We start from the raw sequence: 21,991 nt of genomic DNA on the forward strand, positions 1-21,991 counted from the left end.
TTGCGAAAATCAATACTCTGCAGAAAATATTTTTTAAAACGCAAAAAATGATAGACTAAGTCAGCGTCGTTATAATCAATAATATTATTCCAATGAAATTAGGATAAATGTTCCTTGAATGCTGTACAGTTCTCTTCTGTGAAAAACAGTTTCTGTTCTGTTTCTATTTCTTTGATTCACAGCTATTATTATAGTTTGTCTTTTGGACGGTCCCATTACGTTTTCATCATATTCATGTAACCATTTTCGCTTAATCTAATCTTAAATTTCATCTTCATATTCCGTGTTAGCATATTTTGGTATTTCATATTTAGCAACTTTTTTTAACAGTCGATTGGGTTCGTTGCGATCCCTCCATTTTCATTTGATTTTCCATTCAAAACCATCAAAGGTTGTTTCATTGCGTTACTTTTTAATTGAAGTTTTATCAACCTCAAATTTGTTTGAATCTACCATTTCGCAACAGATAATCTTAAACTTTGTCATTCCAGATGAAAAAATAAAAACTCCTCGGAATAATTAATTGGAACTCAATCCGAGAATCACATCAACTCTAAATGGTCAGAAATCTATCAGAATACCTTCAAAACTTACTTCAATATCTTACTTCAAACTTTTAAAGTCAAAATTGTGGATCCAATACATTGAGGTAACTTTCCCTTAAAAGTCATGACTTTTTGAGAGTTTAAACTTTTATTTTGATTTTTTTTTTTTTTAATTTTTATTTTTAGATGCCCCAAGAAGTCCTAATGGTCTTGTCACAGAGCACCGCGGATGTGCATTTAACCGGGAAGTTCATGCCTCCTTCTTTACCGTGACGCGAAAATTTGTCCAGAGCTCGTTTCGAACCTGGATCTCCTGCTTATTAAGCAGGCGCTCTAATCACTGCGCTACGGCCACACTAATTTTAGAACAAAAACTTGTGATTTAAAATCGTCTTTAAACATCCTTTGTCCACAATAACTGTCACCACCAAACCATTACTTTTTAACCGAATAAAAGATATTGCGCTAATTCACTGCTGTTCAGAAGCGAGGTCGCGCAGACTCCTCGCTTCTGCAATCATTTCCCTTCATCTTTAGGAATTTTGACGGCACCTGTCTTTTGTTACCACATTTGAAGCACCAAAAAGATTTGAAAGTAAGCTCTTTGTGTTTAAACAATTCTTCGCGATGTGGTGTAACCCCCTGCAGTTGTATCATTTTAAAGGATTTTTTGTAGTATGATGCTAAGACAAAGCACCAATTGCATTGCTGTCATTTTTTTCATGCTATTTGAAGCAGTTCTCACATTAGGTAACATAATATTGATTTGGTCCATATTGCTTGAAATCTTGATGATAAAATCTCGGGCAATTCCACGCTAAACGCCAAATGCATTGACTCATTTTGACAATTTCGAAAGATAAGTCGATCGTTTCAAATCAGTCAAAAATGCATTAGTTTTTTCTACTTCATTTAATTTTTATTTTGTGAAAAACTCATATGCATTGCAAGCATAACACGCCAGCAACACACGCTTGATTTTGTGCATCTTGCTTATCGTTAATGGTTAAAACGTCATTAACTGAATCAGCAATTTTTCGAAGAAGAATTTGAAAAAGTAGTTCCAGCTTTTTGTTCTGCATTTACACCAATCACTTTTGTTCTTTTTGTCAACACAACAGCATTTGAATCTCTATCATACGTTTCAAACATATCGAATAATTTCATACTTGATTCCATGCCCGGTTTCCTCGGTTATTTGTAACTTTCTCGCATAAACACTAAGATTAAAATGTTTTTTTTCTTTTCTTTACGCGATGAAAATCTTTCTTTTACATATTTTAATTTTTAATTACATTTTTTTTTTTAATTTTTTTAATTACATTTTTTAATTACATTTTTTAATTTATAAACATCAAAAACAACTCACTTAACCCGTGTTTTATTTCTATTAACCCTGGTTATATGTTAATTTATAAACCTGAAAAATAACTTTCAAAACCCGCGTTAAAATATTTACAATAATCACTAACTAAAAAGCCACTTGAATTACAATCAACTTGATACCAAAGAATATTCTAGAAGATTTACGTAATACAATCACAACTACGTATAACTTCAAAGGAATCGTAGCCTCTAGATTTCTATAGTTCGATGAGAAGTGTTCTATATCTTTAGCTTAAGTAGAGCTTTATGATTTTACTAATCAGCCATGGACTATTTTTTCTAAATATCTGAGTACCTTAATGCAGGGGTGGCGCTAGCATTTTTTGGTCTTTCAGATATCTAACTTCCAGACATTGAGCTAACTCCAAACATTTATATATTTATACTTATGTTAAATAAGGATGTTTTTTAAAAACTGCGATGATTGGAGCCTAGGAACAAAAAGCCCTATAATTTTAGCCCCCCCCCCCCCCATGCTCCACACATGAGAGTAACAAGTTGATGAAATATTTTTTGTACTATTTTCAACTAGACTTATATTCATCGATAAATTTTAAATTTCATAGTAATTATTTTTATATTTATTTCATAGTATAATATTTTAGCGTTAAAAAAAAATGACCATATAAAGTTTAAACCCCCTCAATTTGAGGGGGTTGCAAATTTTATATGATCATAATTTTTGAGAGACTTATATTCATCGATAAATTTTAAATTTCATAGTAATTATTTTTATATTTATTTCATAGTATAATATTTTAGCGTTAAAAAAAAATGACCATATAAAGTTTAAACCCCCTCAATTTGAGGGGGTTGCAAATTTTATATGATCATAATTTTTGAGAGCTGAGAAATTATACTATGAAACTTAAAATTTCTCGATGAATATAAGTCTAGTTGAAAATAGTACAAAAGATATTTCATCAACTTGTTGCTCTCTCGTTTGGAGCAAGGGAGGGGGGGGGAGCTAAAATTTTGGGACTTTTTGATCCCAGGTTCCAATCATTGCAATTTTCTGCAAAGCATCCTTATTTGACATTAGTATAAACATATAAATGTTTGGAGTTTGCTCCATGTCTAGAAGTTAGATATCTCGAAGACGAAAAAATGTTGGCGCCACCCCTGCCTTAATGTAAATTAAGGAGTTATTATTTCGTATATTAACAAATTAGCGAACGGCTAGCCGTTTGCTAATTATTATTATTTAAAAAAATTATTGTAATAACTTAATTCAAATAGTATAAATAGGGAAAAGGCGCCTATGATGACATACATAACTTTGAAGTTTCATTATTCAGTATCCTGAAGACCAAGAATAAACGTCTTGATATGGATACATGTAGAACACTAATAAATGCCAGAAATTATGCAAATTTACGCTTTCGTGCTACACAGCAGCAGTGTAAAAATTCGCACATGCGCGTAAGAAATAATGCGTTTTATGTGTTTTTTGAACCAATTAATTTTTATTGAAGTAAAAATTCCTTTTTGCTTCCCTAAGAAATATGTTGTTTTTATGAAGAAAAAAAAAGGTTTTCCGAACATTGCAATACACATAAATCGTTTCCCAATAATTTCCCTAACATTTCCTAATATTGCAATACACCTAACTCGTCAGTATGCCATCATAGGAAGAAGTCATCATTTTCATTTAAACAAGCTGTCTGTCTTGTTCAAAAGATAATATTAAAATAAGTATTCCACTTAACTAGCACAAAACTTGGAAATAAAATGCATGAAAATTTCATTTCTGCACAGTCAATAATAAAATCACATTTTTAATTATATAAAGGGGTTAAAAATACAACAGCACATCACAAAATTGATTTTAGTTGATTATAAAAGCAATATTTGTGCATAAGGAACGTATTTTTACTAAAACTAATGTAAAGCCAGATTAGGCATGTAGGTATCATCACTATTTCGCCATAACCAATATTTATGAAAATGTGACCGGTATGTATTGAATATGAAAATTTGACCGGTATGCCATCATAGGCGCTATGTCATCATAGGCGCTATGTCATCATAGGCGCTATGTCATCATAGGCGCTATGCCATCATAGGCACCTTTCCCCTAGCAATAACTGAAATAGCAATAGTAATTAAGAAAGTAAATAGTTTAGTTTACATTAGATATCAGTATCAACATACTAGAAATTTGAGTATGCCACACGGCTCTTAGTTACCTAATCTTGAACAACAAAATTACTAGGCACTCGCCTCTAACACGTGATTTTTCCCCTGGCGAACAATTTTTCCCTCGGTGAAAAATGTTATTTGTAACATCTTTGAAATAAGGAAGAGCTTTCTGGCGGTAAACCAGAAAAAAAATTCTAGGGATGTGTTGCAAGGTCTTAAAGCATGTTTTTATGTACCATGATCCACAAAAACTCTATTGTCTAACAATAGATTTGATTATATTGTTTATTATTCTTTTTGACATGTTTATTAAGATATCGCTCCATTTTTAAAAATATCATGTAAACTTTTTGTTATGTTAGCGTGATATTCGAAACAATTTAAATAGGATCACTAATTACGATGTTTAATTTCTTTTCTTGTAAACGTTTTTAAAATATATTATTCTACACAACTTAAAACTATATTTTTAGAATTCTTGTTTAAAATGTTAACATTTAGTAAAACTCTTTATTGCCATCATAAGCACTTAAGTCAGGCCAATTAATGAACTGCAGGTAATCATTTGTGCATAAAAAAACACCACCACCTTGCTTTTTAGTTTTAGTAATAAATAGTAAAGATTTAATTATATTAATAAAATCTTGAAAAACTTTCATGAATTTATTGAAAACGTAAAATGTGAATAAACGTAACTTGAAAAGATCATTAACAAACCTAATTACAGATTTACGCTCGTTGTATCTCCAACTGAGATTTAAGACATTTTTTTGAAACATGAATTCTCTACGTTTTTATGTTATGTCATTTAAATACTAATGGTTAAATTTTTTTTTAATCAATAACACATTTGTTTTAAAACAGTATTTTTGATAAGTAATTTTAAATACCTTTTTTTATTATTGCACAAAGTTGTTAAACTTTGTTTTTAAACTGTTTTGATTGTAACATTAAGATATAGTGAAATTAGTTTATTTTTTGTTACCCCCTTTCTCCCGCTTTATCTTTAGGTTGTACAACTTAAGGAAGTAAACAAACGCGAAATTCACATGTTGTATATTTTGATAATTCCCTAACATAGTTAGATATTTTCTATAGTCTAAGAAAATTAACGAAGAATATTTATTTAGCAACGACAGCAATTATAGAACGTTTTATTGTTCTTATGTTTTTTTTAATGTTTTTATGCAATTTTGCAGGTATGGCAATCTTTTTTTTATGCTATAGAAGAGATAGGTATTTTATTACTATTTATTTTAATTAATATATATATATATATATATATATATATATATATATATATATATATATATATATATATATATATATATATATATATATATATATATATATATATATATATATATATATATATATATATATATATATATATATATATATATATATATATATATAGATAGATAGATAGATAGATAGATAGATATATATAGATATATTATATATATATATATATATATATATATATATATATATATATATATATATATATATATATATATATATATATATATATATATATATATATATATATATATATATATATATATATATATATATATATATATATATATATAGATATATTATATATAGATATATATAGATGTAGCATGCGACACAAATTTTTAATTTTGAAATGTCTGTTGGGACATTGCATTTTAATGTATTCTAAATGATTGTTCCATTTATAATAAATATGTTTTTTCTTTTTTTTTTTGTATATTAACATTTGTAATTTTTTAGAATTTAAAAGCTTTGATAATTTGATAAACCTTCGTAAGTAGGGTGACCAGAATACTCTTTTTTATGTAAAAGAGCACAGCACAAAATTAAGTTCATTAAGTTTTGACGATGTGCTCTCCTACATAAAAAAGTGTTTCTGGTCAGCCTATTATAGGCTATGCTGTTTAACTTGGAAGAGTTAGCTAACCAACTAATAAAGTAACTTACTTTATTTTTTTTTCCCTTGAAGTCAGTTTTGTGATAATTTAAATATCTTTAAAAAAGTTTGTATTTTTTTAGTATATATATATATATATATATATATATATATATATATATATATATATATATATATATATATATATATATATATATATATATAAATTATGGTAGTGTATTCTACAAAAAGAGTGCTCAATGTTCTTAAAGAACAGAGCAATAATAAATTAATAAAAACACTAATCTAATTTTTAGTTGTCCTCAACAGCATGTTTCTCCATCATTTGGTTCATCAGGAAGAATGTCTAAACATCAAAAAGTTCAAATTATAGAAAAATTGGTTCTCAGGAAGTTGGATATTGTTATAATTAGTTATGTAATAACTGTAGTATTTTGCAACCAGGAAGTTGCATCAACTACATCAGATAATTAAAAAATCATGAAAAAAGTTCTTTAGAATTAGGATAATTTTAGACTGGTCATTTGTTTTTATAATTTTTTTTTAAAAACTTATTTTCATGTCTGCATTTAGAAATTTATTCAGATTTTTTATTTAGTAAATTTTCTTGATTTAAATGACAATAGTTTCAAATTTTTCTTGTAAATATAGTATACATATTTTGGAAATGTTATTATTGGCAGGTGCAGTTTTAGAATAGACCAGTTTAATTTTAAATTAATATTTTTTTCTTTTAGTTGCCAAATATCTTTTGACAGCATGTCTCTTTTGAGTATTTTTTATGTTTAAAAGATTGTTTGTGGTTGGCATAACGTTTTTTCCATTTACCCTCGGTTAAGCCAATATATTGTTTATCAGGGTTGTTTTGCAAGGAAACAATGCATTTTTAAATAATATTTTTTGATAAGCATTTGCCATTCATAGGGCAGTCAATTTTTTGCTTGCAGTTACAATTTTCAGTATTTTTTTCTTTGAGAAATTCATTTTTATAAATCAACTTAAAATTATGGCCTTTAATAATTCTTTCAATATTTTTTGTTCAGCTATATGCTATATAATAGTGTTTTTGTTAAAAATTTTGTGCAATTTATTAGAGGGAAGGAAATGTTTGTCAACTAATTTTTAAAATGCTTTTCCAATATTTGTTGAAGCATTTTTGCTGTACGGAGGGTTGAAACAAGTTGTATTTTTATTTCCATTTTGCTTTTTTGCAATTTTTGTTTCAAATTTTAGCTTGAAATTTTTAAATCCGCTTTTTTTAAGAGCATCTTTATACATGCTAGGGTGTCCCAAAAATTTCAAAAAAATTTTACTTGGTGTTTTTTCCCATTCTACTTGATGTCCTGATTCTAAAAATATAAAAAATTTTAATTTTACACTTGTAAAAGTGATACATGTAAAAATTGAAAATTTTGAAAATTTAAGAAATATTTGGAAAATTCCAACTGTTGTTACAATATGCATATTACTTCTAGTAAGAAAGCTTGTGATCATTACATTTAATATTTTCTTGTGCTTATTGAAGTAGGCATTCAGTTTTTACTGTATACACAACAAATACAAGTGTACACAGTTTTTAGTACAAGTGTACACAGTTTACAGTACGAGTGTACGCAGTTTGCAATATCCAGTATGGTGCATGCTGAGATTTCAAATTAGAGCTGTGTTTGTTCTTAAAGTTTTTTGTTTAAGATTTGTGTTATATTCTTTTCAAATTTCATCACTTTGAAATAATATTTACTAACCTCATTTAATTAATATTAAATGTATTACTAAATATGGTTTTGATAAAATGGGAAGAACTAAGTGTAAAAGAAAAGCAAGTGGAGAAAAGAAGAAGAATTCTATACAGACAAACCCAAGAAGGCTGATTTACCTTCTTAAATAGCCACTGAATGAGCTTCCGCAGAATCAGCTTTCAAGTGTTGGCAGTGTATTGAGACATCTGGAGTATGTCCGGTCAACAAAGTGACAGAATAACAAAAGAATTGAATTTTCTCATGTATGCCTTTTTAAAATCTAGCTCATGTTTTTTGCAAGATTCAAACCAACCAAGCAACTGGTTGCGTGTCCACAAGCTCATGTAGGGTTTAATTTACTTTGTAGAGATGTACCTTGTTCTACAAAAAGTAAAAGATGCATTTCTTCATCTGTAGTAGAAATCTGGAAAAAAGCTGGTTTTAGTAATTTCATATTGAAGGGAGCTTCCATAAGAGAAAAGATTCTAAAGCTAGATCAGAAGTATAAAAAGATGCGAAAATTACGCAGTTTAAACTGGGATTCAAGTCAAGATAGATTTGAAAAGATACAATTGGATTTTATTGAGGAAAGTAACTGTCTCTTTGATATTTCTGTTCTTAATATTGAGGATAAGATTGCTTCTGACCGTCTTCATTTGAAGAATGCAAAAGATGAGGATTTGCTTTTCTGCAAAGACCAAAAGGGTGAAAGGAAACAATATATTTCAGAAGAATCAGACAAAAACTATCAAAAAGCCATGATTTACAAAGAACAAAGATATCAGAGACTGTTGAGAATAAAAGAAACAGAAAAACAGAAAATCAATACATACTTTGCTCCAGCAGAAATGCATTAACAGGAAAATTCCTTTGAGTATAAAAATTCTGAATCTGATAATGAACCATTCTCTGAAGAAGATGATAAGGAAAATATCCGACATAAATCTAAACCAAAGGTTTTCATACATATCAGTCCTGAAGAACTGATAGAATCACAACTGCAGCTGCTGCAATATATAATGTTGGCATAAGACCTCAAACTTCAATAGTAGCAGCTATATGTAAAAAAAGGTGGTTTGAATCTGGATGAAATCAACTTATCAAGAAGCACAGTCCATAGAAAAAGGTTTGAACAAATTAAAGGATTAGGTGATCAGATAAGGCAGGGCATATTTGACACATTGAAAAGAAAGAGACTTTGTCTTCATTAAGATGGAAAACAAGTGAAGCAGATAGAAAAACAGCTGAACATAACTGTCACAGTTGAAAGAATAGCTGTAAGTGTCACTTCCCCAGACATAAAAGGCACAGATGACATACTCTTGGGAGTGTTTCAAGCCAAGAGTTCTAAAGGTTGTGATCAAATTGAAGTTATCCTTAACATGCTTGGATACTATGGTATTACAGATCAAGTTTATGCTATATGTTGTGACACTACACCATCAAATACTGGGATATTTTCTGGAGCTGTTGCCATTCTTGCCTCCGGTCTAGATGTTCCACTTTTATAGTTTATGTGCAGAAGGCATATATTGGAAGTCCATATTTCACACTTCATCGAGGCTTTGACAGGGGAAAAAACAAAGAGTCCAAGAAGAGGTTTGTACACAAGACTGCAAAAAGGATGACAAGATGTTAAAGAATCTCTGAATATATATGATTTAGTGAAATTTGATTGGAGTAAACTAGAAGTTGGTTCTCCTCTACATACCACAGCCAGAACAGCCCTAGAGTTTGGAGAGCAAGCTATTACATTGGGTACTTTTTCAAGAGGTGATTACAAGGAGCTGTGTAAGTTAGTGATATTTTACCTAGGTGGATATTTTACCTAAGTTGCTAACTTCTCTCTCCACCAACCAGGAGCCTGCCATGAAGCAAGGTTAATGGCAAATGCATTGTATCTTCTTAAACTCACAATGACTTCAAAGATATCTAAAGTCATGAATGAAAAAGAAAACCATGGTGGAAACTGCTTATTTCTTTGTTGCAATCTGCTGCACTACATGGTTTTTGAAAGCATATCTTACTAACAATGCTCCAAGCAATGATTTTAATGCTTTTAAAGAAGTGTTTCATATTAAAGAGCAATATCCAAAGCTGGGACATGCTCTCCAAAAGTATGCAAAGACACACATGGTATCTTACTGAGGGGCTGGTTTTATTGGCTCTTGCTGATGCTAATTTAGATTATGAAATAAAGGTAAAGATGTTGAATAGACTGTTGGAGTTTGATGTGCCAAAAAAGTTCAAGGTTGGCAAACCCTAACTTCCAACAATACAAGAATCAACTGAGCTGTTTGATCTTGTTGGGCCTCAGAGTTGGGTTATATTGAAGGTTGCAGATATAGACACCACTGAAGTGGAGAGTTAGGTTAAGGACCAAAACACCCCTAGTCTTGAAAACTTTATATCATTTGCGAAAAACAGTATGTGCGTCAATGATTGTGCAGAGCGAAATATTCGGTTAATTCAAGATTTTGTGAACTCACAAAAAATCTGAGGACATGAAGCAAAATCTAATGCTAGTTGCAAGAGACAATAGAAAAAAGCTCACAAAGGAAATGACAAAGAAACAACTTAAAACTGTAGGACTTACTTGTTAAATAAAGATTTTTTTCCCCTATATATTATTTGCTTGATTTCTGTCAAAAACCAATATTTACATCTATCTGGTTTAATGCAGATACAAACATTTTTTGTGATTTCTGGACTACTAGGGTAAAGGAGAAAGGGAAAAAACTACGAGTAAGTTGAAATTAAAATATTTTTGAAATTTTGGGACACCCTAATACACACATTAGGAAGAATTAAAAATATTTTCATTAGAAGAGTTTTGATTTAGTCTATTGTTAATTGCAATAGGAATTTGTTTTGAGATTTGAGGGGGATGATTTGAATTTATATTAATATACGATAATTCATCATTAGGTTTTTTATAAGGCCTCTAAAAATTTTCAGAGAGGTTAAATGCGACACCAAGAAAATTCACAATTTTTAAATTATTGTTTACTTCGATTTGGAAGCCAATGCTTTTGAAAGTTTTTATATTTTTTCTGATTTTGTTAAATTAAGGCCCTGATTTTTTTGCATTATCATTAAACCATTATCGCAACACATATAAACCAATTTATAACATCAGTGGTATTTTTCCACTTGCAAATTTAATTTTTTTTGAATAATATTATTTATTTTGTCTAATTTTATTTTACTAACGTGCCCTAGTTCACTTTTTGAAGATACTAGTTGCCTACTAATTTGGAAAAATCCACATGCATACTATATTTACAAGAAAAGTTTGAAATTATTACTCATTTAAATCAAAAAAATTTACTGAATAAAAAATCTGAATTAATTTCTAAATGCAGACATGAAAATAAGTTTTTATTATAAAATATTTGTATATATAAAATATTATATTATATAATTATTATAAATTATAAAACAAATGACCAGTCTAAAGTTATCCTAATTCTAAAGAATTCTTTTCATGATTTTTTAATTATCTAATGTATTTGATGCAACTTTCTGGTAGCAAAATACTACAGTTATTAGATAATTAATTATTATAACAATTCCCAACTCCCTGTGAAATAATTTTTCTATAATAGGAATTTTTTGATGTTTAGACATTCTTCCTGATGAACCAAATGATGGAAAAACATGCTGTTAAAAACAACTAAAAATTAGATAAGTGTTTTTATTAATTTTTATATATATATATATATATATATATATATATATATATATATATATATATATATATATATATATATATATATATATATATATATATATATTTATATATATATATATATATATATATATATATATATATATTTATATATATATATATATATATATATATATATATATATATATATATATATATATATATATATATATATATATATATATATATATATATACACACACACACCAAGTAAATACAAACTTTTTTAAAGATATTTAAATTTACAAATATTACTTAGAGTTTATTTTACTTTAGTATTTTTTCAGATAGTAGTGAATTCATTAAAAACTATATATATATATCCTTATATCATAGTTGAAAGAGACTTTTATGGTAAAAAAAGGTCTTTTTCAACAACTTTTAAGCAACATTTTAATGTCGTCTAAAAGTTTAAATAATTAAAGGTCTGTGGAAGTACATTTAGTTTTATTGTTTTTTAAAAAACCGCAATAATAATAACTAAAAACTTTTTTAATTAATTTTTATTTTTTATTGTTTTATAGTTATTTTAAAACATACAAGAGGTGCTGCTACATTGACTGACAAATAAGTAAATCATGCACCCCTGCATGTATTACCTATTTATCTTAGCTATAGGACAAATAGGTAAGACATGTATAAGTAAAATAGCCTCCTGCCACAAGGGAGTGCTGCAGTACTAACTATCTTATAGCCTGCTGCTACAAGAAAGTGTTGCTAGATTGACTGAGGGTTTGGTTTGGGCAAGCAAGCAATCTATCATTAAAAAAAAAAAAACTTTATTCAAGTTTTTAAACTTATTCTGGTCTGGTTCATTAGCGCTCTCTTTAAAACCACAGTTTATGGAAGAAACTTTTCTACTACTATGCAAAACTATTTATATATATAGTTTTGCATAGTACAGAAAAAACTTTCTGGCAACATATAAGAGTTCTATATATATATATATATATATATATATATATATATATATATATATATATATATATATATATATATATATATATATATATATATATATATATATATATATATTATATATATATATATATACATAAAATATATAGGTATATATAGGTATATATATGTATGTATATATACATAAAATATATAGGTATATATAGGTATATATATGTATATATATGTATACATATGTATATATATTTATATATATATATATATGTATATATATGTATATATATATATATATATATATATTTATATATATTTATATATATATATAAAATACATACATAAAATATAAAAATAATTAAACTTTAATAATTTAGCTTTAGGCAATAGATATAGAAGCAAACATGAGCACAAGTATAATGTTCTTAGCAACGAGTTTTACTTTTTTTTCCTATATCAACAAATATATTGCTGGTAGACAGGCAGTTAAAAACTGCATAAAAGATGATAAAGATTTAAAAAGAAAGTTGTGGTTGTGGCGCAATACCTTTTGTTCGCTTTTACATTCAGCAATATCTTCTTTGTGGGTTTTGTTGTGGTAAGAATAAAAACTTTGTATGTTTTTATTCTAAATGAATTCATTATATATATATATATATATATATATATATATATATATATATATATATATATATATATATATATATATATATATATAGATCTATAGTTTGTTGTCTTTGGGAAGAGCGGAAGGAAAAAAGTGATTCTTACGCCAACACATACGTCACTTTTAATTACTTTTGACTTTCGTCTAACATTTTCCTGTTGGATGAAAGTAAAAACCATTAATTTAATTACAAATAAATCGTTTTTTTAAAAAACGACAAAAACGCAAATTTAATTGACCAGAATGTTTTTAAAAACATTCTGAATGTTTTTAACAATATAAACAATGTTTTTATTTTTATTTTTTTTAATAAAATGTTTTTATTTTTAATTTTTTTAATAAAATGTTTTTATTTTTATTTTTTTTACTGTAAATCATGCGCGGAGTGTTGCTACATCGACTATCTTATAGCCTGACTCGGAAGGGAGTGCTGCTACATCGACTGACAAATAGCCTGACTCGCAAGGGAGTGCTGCTACATCGACTGAGGGTTTGGTTGGGGCAGGCAGTCTATCAATTAATAAAAAAAATAATTCCGGTCTTGCATTTTAATTTTTACTTTTTGTCAACAAAATATGGAAAAAACTTTCGGACAACATATAAGGGTTCTATATATATATATATATATATATATATATATATATATATATATATATATATATATATATATATATATATATATATATATATATATATATATATATATATATATATGTGTCTTAAAAAATTATCTGATTAAACAATTTTTAAAATAATTTTCCTAAAAAAAAGTGCTACATTTTTGTAACTTCAAACTTTTTTGGTAAACTCAAGATAAATAATAATAAAAAGAACATGTTTTTAAATAGATTTTTTTTATTTTGTTTTAAAATCACAAAGTTTTCAGTTTAAAATAAAGGAACTCAAGTGGTTTTTTTATTGTCAAAAAAGTATTCAACCAAACAATTTTTTTTTTTTATAATAAATTGTTTAATAACAAAACAATAATTTTATTATTTTCTAGGGCATCCTTTTGCTTGGATTACAGTTAAAGATTTTGTTTCTTCTGGTTGAATCATTTCCCAGGCTTCTTTTATTGCCACTTTGAGGTTTTTGGTAAATGGCTGGTCTCCAATTTTTTGGTCCAAAATTTCTCATAAATGTTCAATGGGATTAAGGTCTGGTGATTGTGCAGGCCATTCCAAGAACTTGACATTTTTTTTAGAAAACTACTCGTTAGTTTTAGTGGCAGGGCTTAAGATCATTATCTTTCTGAAATGTAAAGTCAGATCCTTGCCGAAGTTTTCAAGCAGATAACTTCAAACTTTGCTATAATATGTTTCCTTATTGCACCTGATCCATTGTAATATTAATAAATTGGAGTTTTCCGACACACTTCCGACCCCATACCATCATGTTACTGCCACTATGCTTGACAGTTCCTCTCACGCATCTTAATTTGTAGGCTTCTCCAGGTTTTCTCCTAACTTTTTGGCTTCCATCAGATGATTTTAAGTTGAGTTTCGGTTTGTGACTCCGCAAGATCATTTTTCAGAAACTTGTATTGTGTTCTTACTCAAATATGGTTTATTACACACAAGTTGTCCTTAAAATCCCTGGTCTCAGATACGATTTCTGATTGTCTGGTGAGATAATTTGATTCCATAATCCTCTTCAGCTTGCTAAACCAGTTTTCGAGCAGAAATGAAACGATTTTTCTTGACTTGTATAATTAAGTTTTTTGTTATAAAATTTCATTATATAAAAATTTTATTATATTTCACATAAATTTAATTAAACTTACCTAAGTATCATATGGTTAGATAATTTTTTTACAAACCTATTTAATCTAAGTTTTTTTTAGGACAAATAATAAACCAACTGAAGCATGAATTGAAAAATATGAACTCTAAATAACATGAACCTATTTCCAATAAAACTAAAATTACAAAGTAATTACAGTTATTCATTGTTTTATTATAATTTAGAGGGTAATCTTTTATTTTTTGAAAAAATTGTCAGGTTGAATAAGTTTTTGAGACACCGTATATGTATACAAGCATATATACACTCCTATAATTTCATTTATGGGGACCAGTTTATGAAAAAAAGTAAAATTTATAAATATATAAATAAAAATTTGAAAAAAAATAGAAAATATGAAAAAAAGAGTAAAAAAAAACAGTGTTTACAGGAATAAAAATTAATGTCCCCATTAGTATAAATCTAAAAGTAAATATAAATATAAAAATGTAAAGTAAATAACAATATAAAATCCATTTATCAGGGTAGTTATTGTACAATACAATAAAAGTCTATTCAACAGTGTTGGTTCAAATATGTATTTTATTTTGAATTATTAAAATTGTTTTAACAAAATATTTGTCTTATTTTTTCAAACATTTACATTTTTGTGTTAAAATTATTTTTTTTTTTTGTAATATTAAATTTTTAATGCTGGTTTCCTAAAAGGTTTTTTTAATCAGACACAGCTATGATAATCTATTATTTACTTTTAGAAATTACCAAAAAATATTTCAACACTCATTAATCATGTATTTTACGTTCATTAATCATGTATGTAAAATACCCTTTATTTGATAGGAATAAAATATCAAATGTAAATAATAATTTTTAACAATTGCAAGTTTGTTTGATACTAGTTTCAAATTTATTCTTTGCATTTTGTATATAGAGGTATACCATGACCAAGTGGGACAAATGATCTAGGTTTGTAAGCCACCATCTCAGATTTGCTTCATACTTAGTAAAAATGGTCACTTAAAATGCATAGACAACCTTGCAAAATTTAGCATTGATATAAAATAGGTTTTAGAGACATCGTTACTTTAAAATCTTTATTTTTTGTCAGAATATTTGTTTTTATTCTATTTATTTTATTTTAAACTATGTCAGCCAGTTTTTAACAGTTTTACCCCCCCCCCTCCTTTCTCACAATATCATAACACTTAAGTAACAGTTCCCATACAAGTCACCACAAAACCACTAAGCCCTCCTCCCTTTTAAAGCATGACATAATTTATGGACGACCCCATATCTGAATTAATTCTTACAATGCTTGTTTTTTCTGGAAGTTAAAATTTTAATAGAGCTATATCAATATGATGATTGTATTTATATTTTATCTAGTAAAATTTGCATTTTTCTGTTCCGTGCATGATTCCGCTCCAAACTTAATTTGTTCTTTGATAAAATTACTAATGTATACCATTCTTTTTATATAAAATATTTATATAGATTAGATTTAAATGAGAGTAAATTGGAGATCACCAATTTTATTATTATGAAAATAATAGACAAAACATATACGAGTTTCTGTGCATGAGTTTTTGGAAATGCCCTTAATTCAAATATTTTTGCTTACTGTTAGATGAATAATTATGTAAGGTGATATTTTACTACAACAGAAGAAACAATATTAAATTGTGAAGACTTAGTATTAGTCTGATATTTAAAATTAGTCTGATATTTAACTAGCTGTTGTTACTTCTCTCTAGTTAATTATTTTGTTAAAAAAATAGGCTATAATATATATATATATATATATATATATATATATATATATATATATATATATATATATATATATATATATATATATATATATTATATCATATTCAAAAATACTAATGATAGAAGTTTTCTCCATTTGAAATACTGAATGTGTGTCTGTGTATTTTGTTTTTATTTATAGTTAAATAAAAATTTGAAAAATGAAATGAACAAGATTTCATGTACAGTTGGTATTTTACCAAAAGATTATTGTCATAGAATGGTGTACACTAAATCAACCAGATTAAAAGATAAATCAAGCTATTCAAAAAGAGATTAAAAAAAAAATTATTATTGAGATCTAGGTTATCAGTATTAAATGTTTCTAATAAAACCTGGTTTTCTAGAATTCAACATTTAACTGGCTTTAAGATAAATTAACACTTGTACCATAAAATTTGATACTTGTTTTAAACTTTAATAAAAACATAAGTAAACATAAAAGATTTTTGGTATGTACATAGAATGAAATATGCAAAATACGAAAATAAAAAAAGATAATCACATCACTCCATATCTTCCAATCTTGTATGTATCTGTACATACAGGATTGGAAGTGTTGATTAATTCTGTAGTGTTGAATAATTTCTAATACTCTTCAAGGTTAAAATTATCTAAATCATTTAAACTGAATTTTATCTTTTTCTATAAATATACTGGGTTTATCCTGATTATTTAATGGATGACGGACAGGTGGTGGCTTTCTACCTTTTCATGTAGTTGGATATACTGATGGTGGTATTTTTTCAGTTAAGCAATAAATTGTTGGAACAGGGTTTAAATTCCAAACGAATTTCACTCTTTTGCCAATTTTAAATATTTTTCTTCAAAATGTTTAATACAAATAGCCAAATTTTTACTGGGTTTCCATAACTTTTGAATAATAAATGCTACCCACTGTTTAAATAAGTCAGGATTGTTTTCCAGAAATCCAAAAAGTGGTGCTTTTCAGGAATAAAATCTTTTTTATTCTCTCTCTTTTTACATCCAGTTTTACAGTAAACTACAGCATATGTATAAACCATATTAGGAATATTTAAATAAGCAATTTTAAAAGATGCTTAAGAAAGTTTAAAAGTTACCCTTCTATTTTTTTGCTCCAAAAAGCAAGATATCCGGCTGTGTAATTATAGAACACCATGAATTATTTATATATTTTATATATAACTAACATTACAAACATATGTTTGTAACAAGTGTAAAAGCAAATTTTGTATTTAATAAGCAATATTTTTAATGAATAAACAGATAGCTTGTGCAATAACTAAAAGCTCTCATAAGAAGCTGGACCATCATTGGACTTTATAATATCATCTTAGTCAATTTTTAATAAATCAGATTTAAAGATTTCTTTATTGAAATTTTTAAAACTCCTTCAATATAAATTGTGTCTGTGTGGTATAAATAACTGATAGAAATTGGGACAAAAATAAAGTTGAGGTATTAAATTAGAGAAAATATTATCAATAATTGTAGCAGAGTGATCCGTTTTTCTAGTTGGCAAATTGATGAAAGGGTGAATATTATAAAAAGATAATAAGTTCATAAAATCACACGTCGCAAGGTCATTATTTGATTTTATCGGATCAATATTATAATCACCAAGCAAGAAAACAGTTTTATTGTCAGCAGATTTTTTTTGAAGTGGAACAGACATGATTTTATTAACAACAATAAAATTCATGCAAGGGTGTTTATAAATGCAACCAACAATAATATTAGACTAATTAGAAATAATAGTTTCAACAAATGTGGATTCTAAACAATTAGGTGTGTAAATCCTTAAATCATCTCTCCTTTGTAAATTAGTTTTTTTTGATAAATATAATGTACCACCACAAAATGATTCTGTTGGCGTATCCTCATTTTTGTAATTATCAATGAAAATCAGATAAATTGAGGATGATCCTTTTTTAACCTTGTTTCAGTTATACCAATAATAGAAAAATTAATATTAATTAATGATAGTATTATGTACAAATCCTCAGAGTGTTTTATTAATGGTGATATGTTTAGATGAAAAATAGAGAGAGTTTTTTTTTTTTTATTAAAGTCTACATAGTTCGCTTATAATAGTCTTTACAAACTATGTCTAATGAAAAAGAAATTTCTTCATCAGAATCTAAAACACAAAATAAAACATATTTATTAATTTGATTAGAGACTTTATTTACATGAAAAGATAAGAAAAGGTTTGTAGACAGAGATAAATCATCAGTTTAAGAATTTTTTAAGAAGAAAATAGCAATTTAAATTTGTTATCTGGTACATCTGAAAATGGAAAGATATTTTTAGTGCTGTTTACGCAATGTCACAATGTGCAACCTAATTGTAGTAAACTGTACCTAATATCATTAAGCCTGTCGCATGTTGTATGAGTCCAAAATAAACAAACATTAAATTGAGTCAAGCAGCAATAAATGTTTTAATAAACTGATCTTCTCTATTATATATGTATATATATATATATATATATATATATATATATATATATATATATATATATATATATATATATATATATATATATATATATATATATATATATAAAATAGAAAAGATTAAAAAATTAATCAATCCTAACCCTTACTCTGACCCTTCTATCACTAGGTAGTCAATCGATTTGTGTACACTCAACTTTCTCTATCCCTAAATAATTGGTCGATGGTTTTTCGTTTTAAGTGATCTTACTTTTGTTAACTTAAATTGTGAAAATAATATAAGAACCATTTTTTACCATCTTTGATTATATATCTTGATATAAAAAAAGTATTGAACAGGGCATTATAACTTTTGAATTTGAAAATATGAGAGCTTTTTCTAAATAAGGATCTGTTTTTAGCAATATAGCACTAAGAGGCCGTAATAGGATAGCAAGTGTGGGATATAGTGGAATATTTCCCATTTTGCACACTATGGGCAAAATAAAACCAACAAAAATTTGTTGTTTTTCAATAAAGCTTTTTATAAACTTTATTGAAAAACACCTTTTAAATAATAATAAATGAATTTAAACTTTTATATAACAATAAATAAGTTTAATTATCATTGGAAATGATAATTGTTTATCAAAGTGGAAATAATAATTGTTTATCAAAAAATACATAAAGGTTCATAAAATTGACAGGCGTCAATGGTGAAAGTCAAGTATAAGTTTCAAAAAAAAAAACATTTTTTTTTTAAAACAGAAATTATTGAAACGATTATGTTACATAATTATATTTCTACTAATTATTCTAATTATTAATTTTCTAATTATTGTTCAATTTTTCTTCTACTAAATGTACTTTTTTTTTATTGATTAAATTTATTGTTTTATTAAATACAAATATTTATACTACAGTATGAGTATAAATATATATATAACTTATATATATATTTTTTTTATTATAAAACTTATGTTGACAATATGCTCTATAAAATTATTAAAATTAAATAAAAAAAAGAAAATTGAGCTACAAAAATAAATTAAAAAATGTAAGGATATTTATTTAATGAATACCGGATGAATAACTGGAAGTTCTAAATAATAATAAAAATTATCCTTATATTTTTTAATTTATTTTCTCAACTTTATTTTCTTTTTTTATTTAACTTAACATCATTTTAATTTAGTTATTGGGATGAACCAAAGTTGTTATCCGACATGGTTTTAACATCATCAAAGTTTTCAGTTTTGTTGGTCATGTTCTCAACTGGTATTTATTTTTCTTTGGAAAAACCTGTATAAGTAGGATTTGTTCTGTGTCTGTAAATCTGTATCTGTTTTAAGGGAACAACACACAAAGTTGTTTTAGTCAAAATATCATAGTGTGTTATTTTGACTAAACATTTTTATTAAATAATGGAACATTTTTTGTAAACATTAATTTTATTTTAAAGGATACTTTTTCTATGATTTGTTCGATTTAATTGGTCATGAAAAGATGCGAGAGTGGGAGTTATTGATCCATCACATCTCTGTATATATTTTATATTTATATTTTTAAGTTAATTTTTAAGTTTTAAGTTATATAATCATAATTATTTTTTGCCACCTTTTTTAGGTTATTACTGCTTTTATGATTAGTGTTATTACAAGTCGTTATCAAGGGTTTGCTGTTTGCTCGCTTATAATGGAAGTCAATAGTATATTTCTTCATATCCGTCGCTTGATGAGACTGGAAGATCAAAACAAATCTTTTTTATATTCGTTAAATGGAGTTTTTCTATTGATTACCCTAATTTTTTGTAGGATATGCATGTCAGGATGGATGATTAGGTGGTTATTAGTTAATTACCGTTCGCTTCCTTTTTTACATTATGTTGTTGGTCTATTTGGAATGGTCGTTATTACAGTAAATAACATTGGTCTAATGTATCGTTTATGGGTTAGCGAGTTAAAAAATAAAAAAGGTCAATCTGACGGGAAAATGTAGGAAGTAGTCTTTATTTTATCTTAAAATAATACAAAAGTTATTACTTTGTATCCATGCATCTGTGGTGTAAAAAAGTTTTTAGCGAAGTTTTAAAAGTTATAAACATATATCACGGTTTTTATTTTTGCATTTTATATCGCAAAATGGTTTTAAGTAAATGTAAATAATATTTTAAAAAATAGTTCAAACTAAAATTGAAAAAACTGAAAAAAAAATTTAGCAGATATTAAAAGTGTGTTTTTTTTCGACGGTTTAAAATTTAAACTTGTACGTATACGCAAACATTTTAAAAATGTTTAAATATTGTCTTTATGGATGCCCAAAGGACTGTTATTGTTAGTTAAATTAGTTTTATTTAAAAAAATGTTCTCTCTATTCTTATCAGTAGACGAATTACAACAAAACGATATATCGTAACTTTCTTTTTATTAGCGTATGTAGAAAACATGGTCAATGTTGCAAAAACAAGTTTCAAAAAAATTTACTAAAGTAATTGATATAATTACCATAACTATTTTTAAGTTTATATTTATTTATATATATATATATATATATATATATATATATATATATATAATTTTTATATTATTTTAACATTTACATGATGTTTTACTGTTAATGCTTTAATGTTAAATATTTATTAGAGACTGGAATTACCGAAAAACGGTTCCTTCGGTAAATTTCGGTTCCTAATTTGATAAGGAACCGATAACTTCGGTTCTTTTCGATTCCTTATTTTAGGCAAGATTCGAAATTTCGGTAAATTCAAATTCCTTATTTTAAGAAAGAATCGAAATTACGGTAAATTTCGATTCCGATTCTGATAAAGAACCGATAACTTCGGTTCTTTTCGATTCCTAATTTTAAGCAATAATCGAAATTACCGTAAATTTTGGTTCCAATTTCGGTTCTTAGCGGGAAATATCGCAAAAAATCGAAAATGCTACAAAGAATCGAAATTGTTACTAAGAATTGAAAAACT

At 26.5% G+C, this 21,991-nt stretch overlaps 1 protein-coding gene across 2 annotated transcripts; it reads left to right on the forward strand.

Moving 5' to 3' along the window:
* The first annotated feature begins 5,176 nt into the window (after positions 1-5,176).
* Positions 5,177-21,241, forward strand: LOC100212681 (TLC domain-containing protein 2). Of its 2 annotated transcripts, none has more exons than XM_065818586.1 (5): positions 5,177-5,272; positions 12,750-12,970; positions 20,207-20,289; positions 20,474-20,553; positions 20,638-21,241. In XM_065818586.1, the coding sequence occupies exons 2-5, from the start codon at positions 12,777-12,779 to the stop codon at positions 21,007-21,009; spliced, it is 729 nt and encodes a 242-aa protein (XP_065674658.1). In that variant the 5' UTR covers positions 5,177-5,272; positions 12,750-12,776; the 3' UTR covers positions 21,010-21,241. The 2 variants fall into 2 exon arrangements, with proteins under 2 accessions (XP_065674658.1, XP_065674659.1); XM_065818587.1 differs by having other exon boundaries at positions 5,195-5,309.
* Positions 21,242-21,991: the final 750 nt, after the last annotated feature.

This window comes from Hydra vulgaris, chromosome 14 (genome assembly GCF_038396675.1).
Source record: "Hydra vulgaris chromosome 14, alternate assembly HydraT2T_AEP".
In the NCBI taxonomy this organism is placed as follows: domain Eukaryota; kingdom Metazoa; phylum Cnidaria; class Hydrozoa; order Anthoathecata; family Hydridae; genus Hydra; species Hydra vulgaris.